This window comes from Schistocerca gregaria, chromosome 7, assembly GCF_023897955.1.
Source record: "Schistocerca gregaria isolate iqSchGreg1 chromosome 7, iqSchGreg1.2, whole genome shotgun sequence".
Classification (NCBI taxonomy): Eukaryota; Metazoa; Arthropoda; class Insecta; order Orthoptera; family Acrididae; genus Schistocerca; species Schistocerca gregaria.
In genome coordinates this window covers 184,690,473-184,713,926 of record NC_064926.1, presented here as the reverse complement: position 1 = coordinate 184,713,926, position 23,454 = coordinate 184,690,473, and the positions used below count along the sequence as shown (strand labels likewise).

General features: G+C 41.4%; 1 protein-coding gene across 6 annotated transcripts in view; it reads right to left on the bottom strand.

Annotated features, from left to right (window-relative positions):
* LOC126281189 (B-box type zinc finger protein ncl-1-like) overlaps window positions 1–23,454 on the bottom strand; it is a 142,895-nt gene that overhangs the window by 20,511 nt on the left and 98,930 nt on the right. For 3 of the 6 annotated variants that reach the window (XM_049979892.1, XM_049979893.1, XM_049979894.1), the window contains exons 11-12: window positions 14,578–14,742; window positions 14,230–14,480 (exon numbers count right to left, since the gene is read on the bottom strand). In XM_049979892.1, coding sequence (XP_049835849.1) covers window positions 14,230–14,480; window positions 14,578–14,742 — 416 coding nt within the window. The remainder of the gene's footprint in view (window positions 1–14,229; window positions 14,481–14,577; window positions 14,743–23,454) is intronic. The other 3 variants (XM_049979897.1, XM_049979896.1, XM_049979895.1) reach the window with 2 other exon arrangements.

The following is a 23,454-nucleotide window of genomic DNA, read 5'->3' as shown; positions in this document are numbered from 1 at the left end:
CAGATAGGCACATCAAAAAGACTGTCAGAAAATAAGCTCTCAGTCAATGGACCTACATCACACACACACACACACACACACACACACACACACACACACACACACACACAAACGCAACTCTCACACACATGGCCACAGTCTGGCTGTTGAGGCCAGACTGTGAGTGGCAGCACATGATGGGAGAAGCAACCAGATGCCAGATGGTAAGGGTAAGGAGGAGGCTGGGGGTGGGGAGAGGGAGTGGTAGCAGATTAGTGGTGGGAGATGGTGAAGTGCTGCTTGTGGGGGCAAACAGGTATGAGGTGGAGAGGGGGTAGGGCAGCTAGGTAAGATCCGGAAGGTTAGATGGAGGGGAGGGGTAGTGGAAAAGGAGAGAAGTAAAAAAGACTGAGTATGTTGGTGGAACAGAGGGCAGTGTAGTGCTGGAATGAGAATGAGGAAGAGGCTAGATAGGTATGGGCAATGACTGATGAAGGTTGATGCCAGAAGGGTTACGGAGGTGTAGGATGGAATTCCCACACGCAAAATTCAGAAAGGCTGGTGTTGGTAGGAGCAAGGTGACATGGGCTGTGAAGCAGTCATTGAAATGAAGAATGCTGTGTTGGCCAACATGCTCAGGAATGGAGTGATCCAGTGTTTCTAGGTCAGTTTGTCGGTATATACCCGGGTGGACAGACAGCTTGTTGGTTGTCATGTCCACGTAGAATGCAACACAGTTGCAGATTAGCTTGTAGATCACATCATTGGAACACAATGGCTGCAGCTTAGCTTGTAGATCATATGACTGGTTTCACAGGTAGCCCTGTGCTTGATGGTATGGGTGATGGCTTCTGACTGGACTCTAGTAATTGGTGGTGGGAAAATGAATGGGACAGGTCCTGCATCTAGGTCTATTACAGAGAGATGATTTATGAGGCAAGGAGTTGGGAGCAGAGGTTGTGTAGCGATGGACAAGGATATTGTGCAGATTCATGCTCATTTCAGGGCATGACGAGAGGTAGTTAAAACCATGGCAGAGAATGTGATTCAGTTGCTGCAATCCTTTGCGAGTCACGAGTGGAATGTTCCTCTGGGCCAGATGGTGGGACTTTGGGATATGGTGTGTGACTAGATAAGCCAAGGGGGATCTATTTTTGTACAATGTTGGGGTGGTATTTACAGTCTGTGAAGGCCTCAGTGAGACCTTTGGTGTATTTTGAGAGGGGCCACTTGTCACTAAAGATGCAACAGCCACAGGTGGTTAGACTGTATGGAAGGGATTTCTCGGTACAGAATGGGTGGCAGCTGTGAAGTGGAGGTATTGCTGGGGGTTGGTAGGTTTGATATGGTGGGAGATACTGATGTAGCCACCTTTGACATGGAGGTCAACATTGAGGAAACTGGCTTGTTGGGTTGAGTAGGACCAGGTGAACTGAGTGGGGAAAAGGTGTTGAGGTTCTGGATAGGATGTCCTCACCCACCACCAGATCAAGGAGATGTCATCAATGGATCTGAACCACTTGATGGGTTTGGAATTGAGTGTGTTGAAGAAAGATTCCTCTAAATGGCCAGTGAACAGGCTGGCATAGGATGGTGCCATGTGGGTGCTCATAGCCATACCCCAGATTTGTTTGCAGTTGATGCCTTCAAAGGAGAAGTCATTGTGGGTGAGGATATAGTTGGCCATGGCAACTAGGAAGGAGGTTGTAGGTTTGAATCCGTTGGGCATTGGGAAAGGTAGTGTTTAACAGCGGTAAGCTCACGTGCATTGAGATGTTAGTGTAAAGGGAGATGGCATCAATGGTGACGAGCAAGGCACCATGTTGTAAAGGAACAGGAACTATGGGGAGTCGGTGGAGTGAATGGCTGGTATTTTTATACAGGACGGTATGTTGCAGGTAATAAACTGAAGGTGTTGGTCTACGAGAGCAGAGACTCTTTCAGTGGAGGTGCAATAACCGGTCACAATTGGGCATCCTGGCTGTTTGGGTTTATGGAGTAAGGAATCATGTAGAAGATAGGAGAGCGAGTAGCAGTACAGGTGATTTTTTTTCTTTTTTTTTTGGGGGGGGGGGGGTGGATTCCAGGGAGAGCAGATGATATGAGGAGAGATTGGAGATAATGCTGGATTTCTGGAATGGGGTCACTGTGGCAGGTAGATGAATCTGGCAAAGTCTCTCTGTCAGGTAATCCTTGCAATCCAAAACAACAGTTTTGCTTTGTCAGCAGGTAGGATGATAATGTAGGGATCAGTTTCTAGGCAGTACATTGTGTTTCCTTCCATGAATGTAAGATTAGTTTGCATGTTGAGGAATTATGGTGAGATAAGGTTAGAGGTCAAGAAATTCTGGAAAGTTAATGGGGTGATCTGGGTCAGTGGGCGTGAATCACAGATGGATGGAGGAGTGAACTGAGTCAGGCAGGATTTAACACTGTCCTACCCACTATCCTTCTCACCCCTCCCACAGTGATATTCTGCTGCCCACAGAACCTACATAACATTGTCCATCCCTACACAACCTCTGCTCCTAACCCCTTGCCTCATGGATCATATCCCTGTAACAGATCCAGATGCAAGACCTGTCCCACTCATTCTCTCACCACCACCTACTCCAGTCCGGTCACAAAAATCACCTATCCCACCAAAGGCAGGGATACTTGTGGAAACCACTCATGTGACCACAAGCACCAGTCATGTGACCTACGAGCTAAGCTGCAAGCACTGTGCTGCATTCTATGTGGGCATGACAACCAACAAGCTGTCTGTGTGCATGAATGACCACCAACTGCAGCTAAGACACAGCTGGACCATCCCGTTGCTAAGCATGCTGCCCAACATTTCAATTACTGCTTCAGGACCCGTAACATCTGGATCCTTCCCACCAACACCAGCTTTTCTGAACTGTGTAGATGGAAACTTAGCTGCAATATATCCTACATTCCAGTTAACTCTCCTGGCCTCAACCTTTGTTAGTCATTTTCCTTACCTTGCCCCTTCCCTGTTGCCATTCCCACACTACACAACCCTCTATTCCACCAAACCATCCAGTCTCTTTACTTTTCTCCTTTTCCGCTACCCACCTGCCTAACAGTGACTACACCTCGCTGCCCTTATGTCTCTCCACCTCATCTCTGTATGCTCCCACATGCAGCACTTTACTATACACCACCCCTACCCTGACACTCCTCCCCCTCACTGCTCCAGCCTCCTCCTTACCTCCACCACCCAGTTGCTTCTCCCAACACACGCTGCTGCTCACAGTCTAGCCTCAGCAGCCAGAGGCTTTGTGTGCGCGCGTGTGCGAATAGTCTTTTTTGTTGCGCCTCTGCAATTCAACATCACCTCTACAGGATCTCTACTATATGGTGAGTAGCAACTATTCTTTTCATAATTTTGCCATAGAACCAATCTACTGAAGATACTGACTACATTATGGGGGATCCTTACCATATAGGACTGACAAAGGCATTGAAAAAGAGCAAAGGTGGGTAGGTAGGCAGGCAGGCAGGCAGGCATGTACTATCAGGAAATCGGGGAAAAGGGGGGGGGGGGGGGGGGTTACAATTACTCCATATGTACTTCACCTGAAGTTTGCAAGTACACATTGAATCTGCAACACAATAATATCTACATGACAGACACAGAAACTAAAGCATTAAATAAATGTTGTATTAATATTATGATGATACTACAAACGTTCCATTGGCCACTATAATCATCCCCTTCCAATAAAAAAAATCTATGGCCTATGAACTAAAACAGATTATACAGAACAAAGCAATCTTAATTTTTAAATTAAAATATTTTGGAAGGCAGCTCAATCGTGCAGAAGAACCAGTAACTTTCTCCATGACACAGATAAGTTACTGCACAAGCAACAGAATGTCCAGTGCACAGTAGACGCACGGTGAGGTGTGGTTAGCCCGGCAAAGAGAAGGAGAGCATGCTAGATTCAGCACATATCACTCTAGCAATTCTCGGTTTTTAATTATGTTGTCAATGTACTACCCCTCCCATTGTAGGAATGCACCCTACGCCCTGTCATGAACTTCTTGCAGGTTTTACCTGTATAATTTTTTTCCACTCTCATTGTAGTTTATTTTGTACAATCCAGACTCACTGCATTTGTCACGTTTTCATCAACTTTTGTGGGGTAACAAATTCCTTAGGCTACTTGGTGTGAAGCCTATAGAGACATTAGCTTTCTTGATAATGTGAGTGATGCTTTCAGAATGTGAACTACTATATGTTAAAACTTCTATTATCCTGATGCACACCTGGCCATGTACTTTTTCTATCTTCAATTTTCTTCTACGTTTTGATGATATGGGTGCTCATGTATCCCTTTGCAAGGTCTTAGCAAAATTTGAATGTCTTTCTTGATGTCACCCTCATACAAATGTAAACTTCATGGTTCTGCATATGACAGATCTGAACAATCCGTCCTTCTGTTTTAGGGGACAACATGATTTCATTAATGATCACATCGGTGTTGGGTGGTTTCTAGTGTTAATTATTTGTTGCCTCCCGTCATTATTAATATTAGAAAGTTCAGAATTATGTTTTTGTTTTTTTTTTCTTTTGTAGTTAACTATTAAGTTAATTTTAGGGTAAATTGCTGTCAGCTTCCTAGTGACTTCTTTTATTTCAACAGCATTAAAAAAAATTGACTAAGAAAGTACATAATAAACAGCAACAATTGTGAAAAAATTTATAAGCGAAAACCAAAAGTTCTACGTCTACATCTATACTTTGCAAACCACCGTGAACTGCATGCAAGAAGGTATGTCGTATTGTACCAGATATTAGCGCTTCTTGCCACTCACTCACATAAGGAGTGCGGGAAGAATGATTGTTATGCACTGATAGCTGCAACAGGCAGAAGACATGCCTTGTTTGCCCTCCACATCTTCACGATTTTCATTGAGATGAACTCACATTGCAGTGTTCTTCGGCATGCAGTGTAGAAGTTGGGACAGAAACAGTTATGTAAAAAAATTTGTGAAATTCCCTTTTTTTGTTTATATGTAAAAGCAGACTTCAGAATTTCCATAGTATGAGATCACGTGTGCAAGAATCATGTGTTGACAAACTCCAGATTCGCATTTTTACTGTTCACGTTGCTTCTACATTGTTTTTCACTGATTGTGTCAATACCTGTTTGCACTGTGATTTCTAGTGAAATTTCAAACATTCACAAGTGCTGCAATAAACTTGCGCCATTATAGTCAACTGTATATTTGAACTTATTTGTGCTTTTAAAATATTTGAGAACAGTAGGCCTATGCTCATTCAAAATAATTCTCCAATTTCACTGCAGAATTACTTGAAAAAATAAGTTACGTTTGAGAATTTTTTAACGCTTCACAACACAAGTGTTCTAGATAACTTATTTCGTAACAAATCAGCATTTGTGATTCACAGTTACTGCCAAAGAACAGAGCACCCTAATTTTCAGTGTATCAACACAAATCAACATGCATCTCTGAGAATTTTTGGAAGTTATTATTGTCCTGTGCATATTCTAATTTATATAAACAGGTGTTAGTGATTTGAGTTCTATAGCAGATATTGTAACTAGTATGTTGGTTACACCTAGCTTTTCCCTTAAAGAGGAATATACATTGTCTACATTTATCATAAATTAAGTCTATTTTCTACTTTGATAACATCTATAATCAACCACAAAAACTAGTAATTTTTACCAATATTTTTCTGTTGGCTTAATAAACATCTCTATTTATGTTATTTACTTTAATTCTTATACGGAATTAGTAATTTTTTTAGCTCAACAGAGTAAAAGATTGGCACTTTCAGAGGGCGCTACGTCACCGACGCAGCTAGTTGTCTTGCCAGCAGGCTTGGTTTAAAGTTATTTGTTACTGGCCTGTAATACAGGGCACCAGCCAAAATGCAACCCCACTGTAAATGCTTTTCTCGAAGATGGGTTGAGTTGGTTGAAGTTTGTAACCAACTGGAAATAGCTCAGACTATTTTCATATTATTGACAGCTGCTGCAAATGGGTATGTTGGAAGAGCTTTTGAGAGTCTCGTATCTGCGGTACTGGTACTAAAAGTACCTCTAGTACTATCCTCTCCTGTGGATCCTGCCTCCTCTGCAGAAAGTATGGGATCTGTCATTACTCATCCACTTGAGTGCGAGTGGCATTTCCATGGTAAATCTGTGTGTCCCATACAGAGTGGATGGGAAGGAGGGATGGCTCAGGGTGTTATACGAATGTCCATAACCAACAAGTTCGAGGTGCTGTCTTTGACTGAAATTGAACCAGTAGGACTCACTTCACCTGTTTGGGGATGAGAAAGGGTAGGGTCTATTAATCATTGACAGTTCAAATGTACAGAGAACAATGGTACCCCTTTACGGAAATGGCAGCAAGGGACACCATGTGCACTCAGTGTGTACGTCTGGGGATTTCACTCAACAAGTTAAAGAGGCTGTTTTGGCAGCCACTGTGGGAACAGGGTAAAACCAACTGCGGATTGTGGTGCACGTTTGAACAAATGATGCCTGTCGTCTGGGCTCCGATGTCATACTTGGGTCATTCCAGCGATTGGCAGAGATGGTTGAGAAGACCAGCCCTGCGCATGTAGTTTCAATGAAGCTCACAATTTGCAGCCTTGTCATCAGAACTGATCATAGTCCCTTGGTTCTCAGTCAGGTGGCAAGACTGAACTAGAGATTTCGAAGATTCTGTGACAAGCTATACTGTAACTTCCTGGACTTGCACTACAGGGTTGAGAAAAATAGGGTTCCCCTATTTTTTTTTATTTATTTTTTTTTATTTAAATGTCAAGTTCCTTAGGACCAAATTGAGGAGCAAATCTCCAAGGTCATGGAACGTGTCAGTACATGAACTTAAAACATAAAAGTAATAACAGATAAAAATAAATGTCCATGAACCTGAATGAAAATCAGTCCATAAGTTTAAGCAAACACTATCAGCAATACAATGAGAATCAGCTTAATTTTTCAAGGAACTCCTCGACAGAATAGAAGGAGTGACCCATGAGGAAACTCTTCAGTTTCGATTTGAAAGCGCATGGATTACAGCTAAGATTTTTGAATTCGAGTGGCAGCTTATTGAAAATGGATGCAGCAGTATACTTCACACCTTTTTGCACAAGAGTTAACGAAGTCCGATCCAAATGAAGGTTTGATTCCTGCCAAGTATTAGCCGAGTGAAAGCTGCTTATTGTTGGAAATAAACTAATATTGGTAACAAGAAACGACAATAAGGAATATACATATTGAGAGGCCAATGTCAAAATACCCAGACTCGTGAACAGAGGTTGACAAGAGGTTCATGAACTCACACCACTTATTGCCCGAACCGCCCATTTCTGAGCCAAAAATATCCTTCTAGAATGGGAAGAGTTACCCCAAAACATAATACCATACGACATAAGTGATTGAAAATAAGCAAAGTAGACTAAATTTACGTGTCGAAGTACCACTCACTTTCGATACCATTCAAACAGTGAAAATGGCAGTATTAAGTCTTTGAACAAGATCCTGTAAGTGGGCTTTCCACGACAGCTTACTATCTATCTGAACACCTAGGAGTTTGAACTGTTCAGTTTCACTAATCATATGCCCATTCTGTGAGATTAAAACATCAGGTTTTGTTGAATAGTGTGTTAGAAACTGTAAAAACTGAGTCTTACTGTGATTTAACGTTAGTTTATTTTCTACAAGCCATGAACTGAGGTCATGTACTGCACTACTTGATACCGAGTCAATGTTGCACACAACATCCTTTACTACCAAGCTAGTTTCATCAGCAAACAGAAATATTTTAAAGTTACCCATAATACTAGAGGGCATATCATTTGTATAAATAAGGAACAGGAGCAGCCCCAACACTGATCCCCCCCACTTGACAGTACCCCACTCAGATCCCACATCACAATCGTTATCAACATTGTGAATAATGACCTTATTCTGCTTGTTGCTAAAGTAAGAGGTGAACCAATTGTGAGCTACTCCCCTTATTCCATAATGGTCCAACTTCTGGAGCAATATTGTAAGATCAACACAGTCAAATGCCCTAAATGGCTCTGGTGCGCCCTAGACATCGGAAGCTTCTACACAGGTAGCTGACTGTGTGTGGGGGTGCTCGCATGGGTGGGAGTATTAAAATCCTAATTGTTAACTGCCAAAGCAATTACAGCAAAGTGCCGGAGTTCAAAGTGCTACTTGAAAGTGCTGAAGCTGACATGAAACTTGATAGAGGAAGCTGGTTGGAACCCGAAATTGATAGCCGTGATAGTTTTGGGAAAATTTAAGTGTATATCGAAAGGATAGGCTAATGGGTAGTGGTAATAGTGTATTTGTAGCAGTACACAAGAAACTCAAATCCACTGAGATAAAAAATTGAAGCTGCATGTGAGTGACTGGACAAGACTCAGTATCAGAGGTGGGCACAAAATGATAAATGGTTTCTTCTATTGCCCCACTCATCTCCTGATGTAACCAAAAACCTTAGAGCAAATCTCAGTTCACTTCTTTGAACGTTTCCCAATGATAACTGCAATCATCAGAGGAGACTTTTAATTGTGCAACAAACAAATGGGAAAATTACAGTTTCTTCAGTGGTGGGGTTTATAAAGACATCCTCTGAAACATTACTAACTGCCTTCTTTGAAAGCTACTTAGAACAGATAGTTCAGAACCCCACTCGCAATGGAAATATATTGGATCTAATGGCAACAAGTGGACTTGACCTCTCAAGTACATCCACATTGAAACTGTTATCACCGACCATGATGCAGTGTGGCTGTGGCAACAATGGCTACCAAAGTACGATAATTAAAACAAGCAAAAAGATACATATGTTCAGTAAATTACACAAAAAAAATCAGTAGTTTCATAACTCAATGACGAACTTTAAACTTTCAGCACAGGGAAGAAACATGTAGATGAATAATGGCTGAAGTTTAAAAGAATTCTTGAACATGCACTGGATAGATATGTACCCAGTACAATAGTTCATAATGGAAGGGACCCTCTATAGTATTCAGCCACTGTAAAGTAACTTCTAAAGAAGCAGGAATTACTACATAAAGCGTAAAACAAAGAATAGGACTACAGACAGAGATGTGAATGAAATGCATTTGATTGTCAAGCAAGCAATTCGTGAAGCCTTCAATGACTGTAGCAGAATAGTGTTGGGGGGGGGGGGGGGGGGGTTGTGGAACGAGTTGGAATCCTATCTCCATTAAATTTTGCGAACACAACTACTGAGGTGTGTGTGCTGATTCATTGTTGTGATGGAAAAGGACTTTTTTGCTGTCCATTCGCCGGCATTTTTCTTCCGGCACAGTTTTCAAATGATCCAATAATGATGAATAATATGCACCTATAATAGTTTTATCCTTTTCCAGATAGTCAAAACACACACCTGCACCTGTAATAGTTTTATCCTTTTCCAGATAGTCAATGAGGATTATCTATTTCGAATCCCAAAAGACAGTCGCCATAATCTTTCCGGCTGAAGGAATGGTCTTTGCCTCTTTTGGTGCATATTCTCCCTTGGTAACCCATTGTTTAGATTGTTGATTGGTCTCAGGAGTATAGTAATGTATCCATGATTCATTCACAGTGATGAAACAGCACAAAGTCCTGTGGATCCTTCATGAACAGCTGCAAACCATCCTTCCAACACTTCACACGATTCCGTTTTTGGTCAAGCGTGAGCAATCTTGAAATCCATGTTGCAGATAGCTTTCTCATGTTCAAATGTTTATGCAAAATATTATGCACTCGTTCATTCGAGATGCCCACAGCACTAGCAACCTCACACACCTTAACTCTTATCATCCATCACCATATCATGGATTTTATCAATGATTTCTGGAGTTGTAACTTCCACAGGGCATCCAGAACATTCAGCATCACTTGTGCCCATATGGTCACTCCGAAAATTTTGAAAACAATTATAAACTTTTCTGATCGAAGGTGGAGAGTCACCGTAATGTTTATCAAGCTTCTCTTTAGTCTCCTGAGGCATTTGGCCTTTCATAAAGTAATGTTTAAACACCAGGCGAAATTCTTCTTCATCCATTTTTTGACACTCACTTTGATTCACACGAATGCCGAACACAAAGAAATAGACCAAGATGGCTGAAAATGTGTGTGCGTTCTTTTCAAAGATGCTACTGGCTAAACATGGTCTCGATACGTGCTGGTGGTGCCATCTCTCGGACTTTGCACGGACTTTTCAAATGCCGCTCACAAGTCCATGCGATTACGATCTGTTCACCAAGGTGAAGAAACTTCTTGATGGCATGCACTACAACGCAAGAGAAGACATCATCTGTGCCATAGGGCGGTCAAGATATGAACAGAGGAGGGAATATTGACAGCGTACGACTCCTTCCATCTATGTGGGGGAAGGTGATCAAGATGTGGGGCATTATGTTGAGGGTATGTAATATGGTGAATATCTGTAAATAAGTCTGGTATGAATTTTAAGTGTTGCCACGACTTTTTATCCAATCCATGTAAATTAAGCTATATAGCTAGTTTTATTCACAAAACCTAAGTCTTCAGATTTAAATTTGCTCGTTCTTTTAAAAAAAAAGAGAGAGAGAAAGAAAAAAACACACACCTGCAACCACTGAATGCCGTTTTCTCTCTGGTGTTTCAGTCTGCCTTACAAAGAACAAATCTGCATTACTGACTCTGGCCTCAACCATTTAACTTTTATAGTTCTGAATAACCTCAAATCATTAAAATCAAATACTTCCATTTTTTGTTTCCACTGCTAATTTTTTTCTACATAATCATCTTCCCTTAAAAAACTGAACAATTTAACTGCACTCCTCTTATCCTGAGTTTTGAATGTATGCTGAAAAAGTAATTCAAAAATCTACACTGTGCATACTCAGATGTTTGGCATTTCTAAACTCAATTATGGAATACTGGCTTTGATTTGACAGCAAATAACAATATTAATCACTAAATTACTTTTTTTCCAGAGAAATGGAAACTGGGACCAGTGTTTTGTTTAGGAATTATCAACTGATGAAATGTATCATATTTCGAAGGTTAAAACATCATTCCCAAAACGGCAACTTTTATGGCCCCTGTAGTGAACCAGAAGTAGCTAATTGCACAAAATATTAAAAAAACGTAACACAGAAAAGACAGTATAATGGGGCTTATTTCTTTTACTGTGTGAACATGTTATTTAATGGAAGGAATTTGGGCCTGGGGCCAGTGAGTTACACTGACAGTATCAAAACCAATATTTTTACGAAGCCAAAATGTAGAATATGAAGTACTGAATCTTCAAAAATGTATTTTATCATCTGGTTACAGCGATAAGGTGGTATTATTCTGCCTGTCTCCTAAAGAAATTCAAAATAAGAACAAAAATCAGTAAAAAAAAAAACTCTTTTAAATGAAATATGCGATTTCACAACACTAATGAATCTCAACTGTTTACCGAACTGAAGAGATATCATCACATAGGTTACACTCTTTCACTTATGACCACTGTCTCTGCCTGCCGCGAGGCCAGTATGCTCTCGGCAACCAGAGACAGTTGTTTGTGAAATTATAAAATAGTTATTGGTGTCCAATGACAAGAACAGGAAACATGTTGCACAAAATAACACTCTCATACATAAGGTGTAGTAGGTTATTTGATTGAAATTACTCATGAGACACTACTAAACACACTACTTATGAACAATACAGGGTGGTAATAATTAAACTTTCAAAACATTGTAGGAATAACATCACTAGTCAGAATGACTTCAAACTGCAACAGAATATTATCAGAGAAGGGAGAAAAAGTATGGCAGATTGGGGCGGGGGGAAGGTGAAAACTTATCAATAGATGGCACTGTGTGTCAAGAATACATAAATGAAAACACCTGTCACGTGCGAGACTGCGACCCACTGAAGTTGGTATAAACACATCGGGTACAAGGCTTCTCCTTGTTTCGCGCCACGGTGTTCGCCATGACTGTCTCAATGCAGAATAGTGCTCTGCTTGTAAAGCTGTATTACAAGAATGATGGCTGTGCACATGTTGCTCTGCAGACGTTCCGGGCACTGAAGGGTTTGAAAAAAGGTGTTCGTCCGATGACTGCCATGGGTTTGAAGAACATTATTCAGAAATTCGAAAAGATGAGTTCTTTTGGTGTGCAACCCGGTATAGGGAGCAAACAAATTGATTCGACGTCAGTGAAAGCAGTGGCAACAGCAATGCAGGAGGAGATGAGTGGTGATGTGCAAACGTGAAGTGCATGGAGAATTGCCCAAACATAGGACATACCCATGAGCATGGCTCATAAAATCCTACGAAACATCCTTCTTTGCGATCCATTCAAAATTAACCGTGTTCATGAGTTACTTCCTGTTAACCTGCCAGCAAACGAGACCTTTGCTTTAGAATTTCTTGCTCACATGGAATTGGACAATGATTCGCTGTAGAAAATTTTGTGGACAAACAAAGCTCACTTCCAGCTAACAGGGTATATCAATACACAAAATTGTCGAACATGGGCAATGGAAAATCCACACTCAAGTCAACCAGTACCACTTCATCCTGAAAGAGGTCACTCTATAGTGCACATTTACGGCACCATTTATCATAGGGCCATATTTTTTCGAAGAGACGGGTGCTTCCAGTCCTGTTGCCTGTACCATCACTGGTAAGCGCTATGGTGCCTCTTACCCAACCACATCATTCCAGCTCTCCAACAGCGTGGATGGGATCATTTTTATGCAAGATGGCACACCTCCGCACATTGCAAATCCAGTTAAGCAGCTGCTGAAGCACCATTTCCGAAATTCTAGAATTATCAGCCATCCTGATCACCTTATCTTAATCCGTGTGACTTCTGGCTCTGGGGCTATCAGAAAGATGTGTTCAGTGTTCCGACTGCAAACTTAACTGCACTTAAGGCACACGTTGCGTAAAAGATTTTGAACGTGACCCCGGAAACATTTTGATCATTTGTGGAACATGCTGTTTCTCTATTTCAACCTGTTGCAGAAAATGGTGGATAGCATATTGAACATGTTTTGCGGCAGTCACACGGAAATTAATAATCCAATCTGATTTTGATTGATGCTTTTTATGCTGCTTTTTAAAACTGTCGTGATTAATGCTTTTTAAGCAGTTTTTTGCTTCGGGACAGTTAAAAACCGATGCGAGTGATGCTTTTTCTGCGGTTTTTGGCCTCAGCACAATTAAAAATCTATTTTTCCAACCCAATGTGCTTCTCCAATAATATTCTGTTGCAATTTGACGTCATTCTGACCAATGGTATTATTTCTACAGTGGTTCGAAAGCTTAACTTTAGTTATAAACACCGTGTATGTTTCATTATGAAATTTTTAAAAACTAAATGGCCTTATTCTGGCATGAGATTTTTTTTAAGCACTCCAAAACACAAAAGGACAGTCACATTACCTACAGCGTCATCTCGTAAATGCAATCCGTCTACAAAGAAAACTTATGAACACTAGTGCAACCTATTGTAGAATATTGTTCAAGTATGTGGGACCCATAGCAAACAGGACTATCAGGGCATAACAAATGGATACAAAGTAGGACAACATGGTCAAAGGTTGGTTTGCCCCAAAGTAGTGTGTGTGTGGGTGGGTGGGTGTGTGTGTGTGTGAGAGAGAGAGAGAGAGAGAGAGAGAGAGAGAGAGAGAGAGAGAGAGAGAGAGATAGGGGGGGGGGGGGGGGGGACTTAAAGAACCAAACTGGTGGACACTTTAAGATAAGACACAAAATATCCCATAAAACCCTACTTAAAAAGTTGCTAGAACCAACTTTTAGTTATAAACAAAGGAAGATACAATATTATATAGCCCCCTACATATCACTCCCATAGGGATTAAGAAGGAAAGACTGACTACGGTGCAAACAACGACATCAAAGCAATTATTCTTCCCTCACTCCATACATGAATGGATTGAGAAAAAAGTCTAATAACTGGTACAAGTGAGCATACCCCACTGCCATGCTCTTTTCCATGGTTCGCTGAGCTGATGTGTGACGTATGTTATTCGTATTTAAAAGCCACAACGTGGAGAATTATTAATTATGTCCAATAGCCCCAATGTTTTAACAACTCTTAATATGTTATGTTAATAATTTATCAATGGAATTCAGGGAACAAATACAAGTATATGACACTTTAACACCAATTTATTTGCATTTATTTAATGTGAATTGTAATTTTATTTCACCTTTTCTTACCTGTATACGGTGATTGTTTGTGTCTGCCACTATTATATCCTCTTCTGTGCCTAAACAAAAGCCATGAGGAGAGTTGAACTGCCCCTTTCCAGGTCCCAGCTGTCCATACTTCAGTCTGATGTGCATGGCAGGCAGTTTTCCCGGAGTTGCACGTGGATGGTGAAAATTATTCGGGGGTGGCGGTGGTGGAGGAGCTGTGCCCGTTCCAACCAGCAAAGGCATGTTATGAATTGGGTCATTAACTATTTCATCTGTATATTGTAGGAAATACACAATCAATGCAAACTCTAAATTAATATATTGTGAATCAATAAAATTAGGAGAAAAACGTTAGGGTTGTTACATTACCAGGTTGAGATAAAATAGGAGATGGCGATCCTGAAAGTGACTGGTAAGGTCCACCATTTACTGACGCAATAGTAGTGTTTATTTCTAGACTTGGTGAAGCTCCACGTCCCAAAACCAAAGAAGAACTAACTGGAGGACCTGTGTTAAGGGATCCATTTGTCAGATCTAAAAAAAAAAATATATATATATATATATTTAGTTGAAGTGCAATCTTTACACACACACACACACACACACACACACACACACACACACACACACACACACACACACACACACACAACTGTTAATGGCCAAGTATATTGTTAAAAGCCTCTCTTAGTGAAGCCTAATTTTCAAAACAATAATTATATTCTACAGTTTCTAAATGGGATACATTATAGGTTAAATTTATTAAACAGTCAACTACTTGCAACTAGTTTAATGTTCAGGAACTGGTGACTTTTAGGAGATGTAGTCATGCCATATAAAGCACTTCAAAGCAGACTTCTGTGCCACTGGAGAAGTTCATTAGTGTGTGCACTTACAACACTTCAGAGTACTGAGAAGTAAATACAGCACCGAGCACAGCCCAATTCAAATGTTATTAAATAACAACACAAGAGGAATACCCAAGCAATTTCCCCCATATAAGGTGACTTCGTTCGCTTTATGTTTCATCTCCAATGAAGTTAGGGAGAGGGAGACAGTTCAGTTCAATTTTTACACACAGTGTCACAATGCCTGCAATTGCAATTTATTTAACCACAAAACTGATGGCCGTTGTGGCTCAACTACTTAAAGAGTACATTCTATGAATGGCTCCCCACCATTCCTCAAGATGCTTCTTCCCTTTACTCTTCTTTCTTAATTACACATAAGTTGTCCTAGCCATCCTCTGAAGTCAAGTGTGATATAGTTACTTTTCATATAACATTCTTTCCCAAAATCTCAAGGTTACTTTTGCAGCACTTTGATTAAAATAACTTAGTGAATGTCAGTTTTGTAGGAACGAGCAAAACTGCACCTCCCTGTTGCAGGGCAGCAGTCTATACCCACATTCTCCAAAAGCAGAACTGACACAGGGATCGCCGATCTCTTGAGATGTCGCAATTTAAATCTGTTTTGGACAAGGATTAGTTGCTAACGGACTTCAAAATAAGAAAACAACGAACAACGCACAGCACAAAGCGTTTGGGAAGAGTAACCACACAACTGCTTGTTGATGTTGGCAGCATATTGTTAATAACATAGTTCAGGCCCAAATTCTTGCGCTATTTGACAAGACTACCTAACTGGCCACATTAAAGTGTTTGCATTATAAAAACTTTTGAACTTAAGTAAATTAACAATCAACCATACACATTTCTTTGTTATAAAACGCTAGGTCACACAGCTGAGTACTAAGTAGCATTAGCATCATGTATCTTAAGTAAATCATTCAACCATTCTCAACTGTCACGGCACCAGAACGTCACATGCACTGATACATTATCGCATTCATGCACTTTTTTTTATTTTGCAAACAAGTTCTTACACACATTATCTTTCCAAATCGGGCTTCGCTAGATGGTGTACAATACCAGTATCTTAAAACTTATTTATAAGCAGAAAATAAAGAATTTCAAACTCTCATTAAATATTTCGTCTGGATAGAACTCGCATTGAAATAGTGCCTATTAGGTAATTTCATGTTTTTACATTTTTATGGCAGAATTTGCATCTATTTCAAATTTTGTCACAAAATGCGAAATTTTCCAGTTCCTATCCATTTATAGTGAGAACAATAATGACAGTATCTCAGGTCAGATGGAATGCAGTGCTAGTTTTTTCACTATTTGCAAGTAACTCCGCCCAGTATGTAAGTATGTTAGGTATGTGCTGCTTAACAGTAACAGCAACCAAGATACACTTTTGCTCATTTTGTTATTTGATAAGCAATTTCCACAAAAAAGGAATTAATTTATATAATTTATATTAGTTAATTACAGTTTTTCTCTATGCCCAATGCTTTTGACTACATTCATGTAGACTTTTGCCATTATCATTAATCATATCCCACCACAAAGAAGGATATATCGTTATACACAATGGGTGTATCTCTTACACCGAAAGAACAAGGTTCCAAATGTGCGACACTGTGAAAGAACATCAGAGGAGTCACACTGTTATTTGTGATAATCATAGCTGAAAGTAGAGGGAGTTAAATGTCAATAAAATGCTACAAACAGATTTACTAGTTCTTGTGAAGTACAATTCCCCATAACTTGTGTACAAACTTGAAGTTCTTAAAGCAAAATGGCTGTGTTTTGAGCTCCTTGAGGGGGGGGGGGGGGGTGGTGGAGGAGCAATAGGAATGTCTTAGCAGACAAATTTTGAGCACTGAACCTGCAACAGAAAATTTTCCTGCTAATAACCTTGTTTCAATACTTCAAACAATTTATGTAACATGAAGGGACTTAGTTGGTACTTCATTCCTACTTTATTAGGATTAAAAAGCTCCCTTTTCTAACTCTAAACCACAACATGGCACAATCCCTACAATTACACTTTGGTTGAAAGTGTCATGAAAATCTATGTTATGTTTCACTTGTGGTGAACAAGTAAGACCCACTGCATGAGCTGAACTGAAAAATGTCAAGGTAGCCTTGATGACAGTTTCCACTCTCCAGGCAAACGTTCTATGGTGTGCTGGAAGGTTCTTGTGGAATGGCAGTCTATTCTTCACGGAGTGCTGCACTGAGGAGAGGTATCGATGCCTGTCGGTGAAGCCTGGCATGAAGTTGGCATTCCAAAACATCCCAAAGGCGTTGTATAGGACTCAAGTCAAGTCAGGACTCGTGCAGGCCAGTCCATTACAGGGATGTTATTGTCGTGTAAACACTCCACCACAGGCTGTGTGTTACGAACAGGTGCTCGATCATGTTGAAAGATGCAATCGCCCCATCCCTGAATTGCTCTTCAACAGTGGGAGGCAAGAAGATGCTTAAAACATTAATGTAGATCTGTGCTGAAATAGTGCCACACAAAACAACAAGGGATGCAAGCCCCCCACCAAAGAAAACACAACCACACCATAACATCACTATCTCCAAAGTTTACTGATGACACTACAAATGCTGGCAGATGACGTTCACTGCGCATTCGCCATACCCACACCCTGCCATTGGATCGCAACATTGTGTACACCCCCACACAATGTTTTCCCGGTGTTCAATTGTCCAATGTTTGGCTTCTTACACCAAGCAAGGCGTCGTTTGGCATTTACTGGTGTGATGTTTGGCTTGTGAGCAGCCGCTCAACCATGAAATCCAAGTTTCCTCACCTCCCACCAGACTGTCACAGTACTTGCTGTGGATCCTGATGCAGTTTGAATTCCTGTGTGACGGTCTGGATAGATGTCTGCCTATTACACATTACAACCCTCTTCAACAGTCGGCAGTCCCTGTCAGTCAACAGATGAGGTGGGCCTGTACGCTTTTGTGCTGTACATGTCTCTTCACATTTCCACTTCACTATCACACCAGAATAGTGGACCTAGGGATGTTTAGAAGTGTGAGAATCTCGCATACAAATGTATGACACAAATGACACCCAATCACGAGACCACATTTGAAGTCCACGAGTTCTGTGGAGTGCCCCATTCTGCTGTCTAGCAATGTCTAATGACTACTGAGGTCGCTAATATGGAGTACTTGGCAGTAGGTGGCAGCACAATGCACCTAATATGAGAAATGTATGTTTTTGGGGGTGCCCGGATACTCTTGATCACATAGTGTATATGATTTGAAGGACAGTGTATAGACATCAATTTCCTAAATCAGTACCATGCACCTCTTGATCCTTGCTAAGTGCAACCTTTTTTGTTCCAGATTAATATAAAACTTAATGTAAATTGACACAATGTAAGTAATAATTTCTTAATAATGATACATTTTTAATTTTCATAATAAACTAAAAATTCGAACTTAAATCTGGAATGTGTTATCTTTAAGCAAAAAAGATGTATTCTGTTCATTATCTCTAGAAATAAGATAGTCTTAGTTCAATTTGAAGTTCCACATTTTTGTATCAAATTTTAATTTAGAAAGAATTTTTGTACTATAGTGTGATCAGTAGTTAATATTCTTGTTACAGAATTATGGTTCATTGTTTGTTACATAACATTTTACTTTGATAAATACAGCACTCAAAAGTGAAACAACATTGTCGTACCTAGCAAGAACCAAACCAAAAACTTCGCGATTACAAGGCTAGAACACTATGGCTGTAGATACTGGGGGATCCACTGATAAGCTCAGTTTCTCTCTCTCTCTCTCTCTCTCTCTCTCTCTCTCTCTCTCTCACACACACACACACACACACACACACACACACACACACACACACACACACACACACACACACACCAGAGCACCTAAAAATCTTTGAACTCAATTAGTTGACCATTTTTAAGAAGCATCTTATACTGCTTTAAGAAATTTCTGTCTGAGCAGTGACCTGCAAATCCAATTAGAACAAAGAAAATAAACATGGAGGCCAATCCATATGGTTTCCTTGTTACTCTTTAACAGACAAAATCCTGACCTGGAATACTAGTCAACTAAATAACCGAAATATTTGTTTTGTTTTATGGCACAAAAACAAGGTCGAACGCGCCCACGTCACACCCCTAGAACACTAATACAGAAAAGACGACTATACGTTAAGCCCAATCAATGCAAGGAAATACAGGTAAAAGCAATGACTTCCTCTTGGGTAAAGGTCCACAAAGTATACTGCAGAGGCAACAGATCTTCCAAACTACAAATTAAATGACCTTCACCATATTACTACGATAGATAAAACGTAAAACGCAGTCGACAGCCCACTCGTTGTTCGATAAAACAGCTGATAACTCAGACAACAAGCATATATAAACATAAGTGGTTAAAAAAGGGCATTTGTTCAGGAAACTGCAAGCCATCAAATGTTTATGACAATAAGCACAAAGTGGAGAGGGATCACTACTTAACAAATGGCAGTGGCTAAAACGACAGAGTCCAATCCACAACCTAGCTAAAATGATCTCCTCGCAGCAAGAGGCCTAAGATGATGCCGAAAGTGACATCACCACCTAACAGATGGCAACACTGAGATCACCGGAAGTAAGGGAAGAACTAAAGAGTAAAGGTAGGAGGACAGCAGCCTTGGCAGCAGTGTCAGCAGCCTCGTTTCCTGTCAGACCAACGCAACCAGCAACTCCACAGTGGCTCCCTCAAGAGTGAGCACGTGGAAGCTTTCCTGGACTCATCGCAATAAGTGATGGACTGAGTACAGCACACAAAGACCCTGAAGGGCACAGAGAGAATTGGAGTGGATGTACTGTGTGGCCTGATGGCAAAGAGCTTTGTTGTAAATACTGTGCAGTGTTCTGGATGCTGATACAAAAAAATCACATGGCACTGAAGAAGGCACACCCAACACTATGGTCAGTCCGAGAGCCTTCAGTGTTCATAGACGTACTATCGCTAAGTCCACACGAAGATCGAGGAACTTACAGCGATAGATCAATTCTTAAGCTGTTTCCTTAGGAATCAAATGAAGTCCAAGGTGAACATGGGCCACTGCACAAAACCAAGGTGATGAAGGGTTCACATCCATCAGGAAAGTGGCAGGCAGCGTGAGGTTAAGCTGCTGGAGGAATAGCCAAAAGCGAACTGCAGGAGGTAACAGAGAAGAGGGACGTGCCCAATACTGGCAATAAAAGGAGTCATTTAAGGAGGAGGCATACGATGGGTTGCAGAGCATGCAGACAAACGGATGTATATCTGCTGAGTAGAACATCACACTGCTATACAGTGGTAGTTCAGCAGCTTCTGCACAGAGAATTTGAACTAAGCTACTGTGAAAGGTGCCTGTCACCTAACTAATTCCACGATGATGGATTGTATTTAGAAGGCATAAGATGGACGGACATCCAGATGCATAGTCTAAACACCCATAATATAATTTTCAACGGTCAAGGGATCGGCACACATGGAGGAGGGTGGTCCGTCCACTCCTCAGTAAATACCACTTAAAACACGTAGAACATTGAGGGAGCAGGTACAGCAGGAGGTCAGGTAAGACACGCAGGAGGACCAAGAAATTTTCCTATCTGGCATGAGCCGCAAGAATTTTGTAGTTTCAGTGAATGGAAGATCAACAGGAGCAAGATGTAAAGACAGTGCAAGAAATACACTGCGCTGCTATAAATTTATACAAATGGTTTTGTCAGTGGAAAAACAAAAGCCATTGTTGATGCTTCACAAGCACATGTGATCAAGACATAACTGAAGACGCGGCTCAAATTGACAAGTCTCCGGAGAACTCCAATAGATTGCAAAATCATTGGCAGAAAGGGATTTGGAGTTGCCCAGCAGGAGACATGCCATAATAGAGTTAATGGCTACAGCAAAGAAGACGACGCTCGGGAGGGAGCCCTAAGGCACCCCATTTTCCTGGATAAAGGTGTCCGACAAAGCACAACCAACATGTACCTTGAAAACTCTGACTTTTAAAAATGCCTGAAAGAAATGGGGCAGGTGGCCTCGGAATCCCTATGTGTAGAGTGTACAGAGGATACCAGTTCTCCAGCAGGTGTCATAGGGTTTCTCCCAATCAAAAAACACTGCCACAGTCTGGCATTTCCACAGAAAACTGTTCATGACATGGGTTGACAAAGTGACGAGACGGTCAACTGCAGAGCAGCATGCTCGAAATTCACATTGTGCAGTGGTTAGTAAACTGAGACTCAAGCCACCGTACCAGGTGGCATGAATCATACATTCCATCAGCTTACAAAAACATCTGGCAAGAAAAATGGAGAGGTGGCTATAGGAAAGGTGTTTGTCCTTACCGGGCTTAGGTATGGGTATGACAGTGGCTGCAAGCCAGCATCAGGGAAGCGTGCCATATGCCCAGATGCAACTTTACACATGAAAGAGAAAGTGATTGCTCACAAGAGAAAGGTGCTGCAACATCTGACTGACTAACATCATCCGGCCTTGGGCGGAAGACCAGGATGAAGTGAGAGCATGCTCTAGCTCCCTCAGAATAAAAGCAGAATTGTAGCTTTCACGATTCAGAAAGGAGAAGTCTATCACCCGAGCCACCTCCCCTAGTTTCTGACGGAGACAGCTCGAGTGATAGTGGGTAGAGCTCAAAATCTCCACAAAATAGTTGCCTAAGGCATTGGAGATAGCAATGGGGATCCACAGTATACCATCTGCAATGGTCAGACCGGATACTGGGGAATGAACCTTGGTCCCAGCGAGCCACTGAACGTTGATCCACATAATGGAGAGAGAATGGAACTGTTAGAATAACTAGTAAATGAAATCCAGTGAGCTTTCTTCCTATCCTGAAGAATGTGATGACACTGCACAAGCAACTGTTTGTAATAAATACAGCTTTCATTATAGGATGGCAGTTAAAAACATGGAGAGCACATCTCTGCACACAAATTGCATTGCGGCATGCACTAGTCTATATAAGGGTCCAGGACACTCGCACGATAAAGATGAAGAGCGAGGAATGAAACGTCCTGATGCAGTAAGAATAAAGTTTGTAAGGTTTTCTACTTGGTCATCACAACCGGGGAAATGTTGTTCAACAATGGTCACCATGGAGGAGTAAAGCCTCCAGTTGGCCTTAGAAAGCTGCCAGATGGGTTTACATGAAGATGGGGTAGGTCAGCAAAAGGACACACAGGAAATGGTCACACGAGTACGTGTCTGAGAGAATGATCCACTCAAGATGACAGGCAAGCTGGGCAGTGCGCAACAAGAAGTCCAAACAGGAACAGATGTGTGTTGATTCTGAAAGCAACGTAGGTGCTCCAGTGTTACAACAGATGAGGTTGAGTTCATTGAGGTCAGCAAAGAGGACACTTCCCAGAGAGGTTCTGGAAGAGCCCCAGAAAGGATGGTGTACATTAAACTCACTTAGAAGCAAAAAGGGGCAAAGGAGTTGAGCAATAAGCTTGATGAAGTCTGCCCTATGACAGCAAATGATGGACATATGTAGACATTGAAAAGACAAAATTTCAAGGGAGGAAGGAAAATGCAGACTGCAGTGGCTCATAGCCAAGTATTCAGCGAGATGGTTTGACTATGAACATCATGGTGGATGAGCAGCGCAATGGCCCCCTAAGATGGAATGCCATTCTCGCAGGGGAGGGGGGGGGGTCAAAGCAGACTGGAAAAAAATGTGAGAAGTCAAAGCGGTTGCAAGGACACAATTTTGTTTCCTGGAGGAAGAAAACAAGCGGACACTGTGATTCCAAGAATAATCTTAATTCCTCCTTGTAGGATTTAAAGATGTGATGTTCCACTTGAGGGGAGACATGACAGGGCAAGGGGAGGAGGAGGGGGGGGGGGGGGGAGTTGTCACCTCAGCAGATGCAGAGTGCCAGCCTTCGAACACTCCACAGGGCACAGAGGTTGGAGGATCCTGTTACATGGGATCTAAGGAGTCATCGACATTCTCCCTGGGTCAGCCTGCAGATTCCATGGCAGAAAAACGGCTGGCTGTGCACAATGGTGTAACGGAGGTTGGTCGGCTTGGGTCTCACACAGCGACTCCACTGAAGAGAACACCCAAGTCTGCAAAGGAGAAGACGATTTGTCTTTGTTCAATTTTTTAGAGCCTTTGTGACTGGCAGGTGAAGAGTCAGATGCTTGTTGGCTGGAGGGACGTAAGAAGGCTTCATGGGATTGTTCCTTTTGTCTTTTTGGCCTGCCGATTGTGAAGTGGGGGATTTCATCACCGGGAGTGAAGATTTGGTGGCTTGGTGCACAGCTGGAAGAGAAGGAGATGGGGATGCTACCATGAAACTTAGTTATTTCATAATTGCAGTGCTGAATTTGAGGTTTC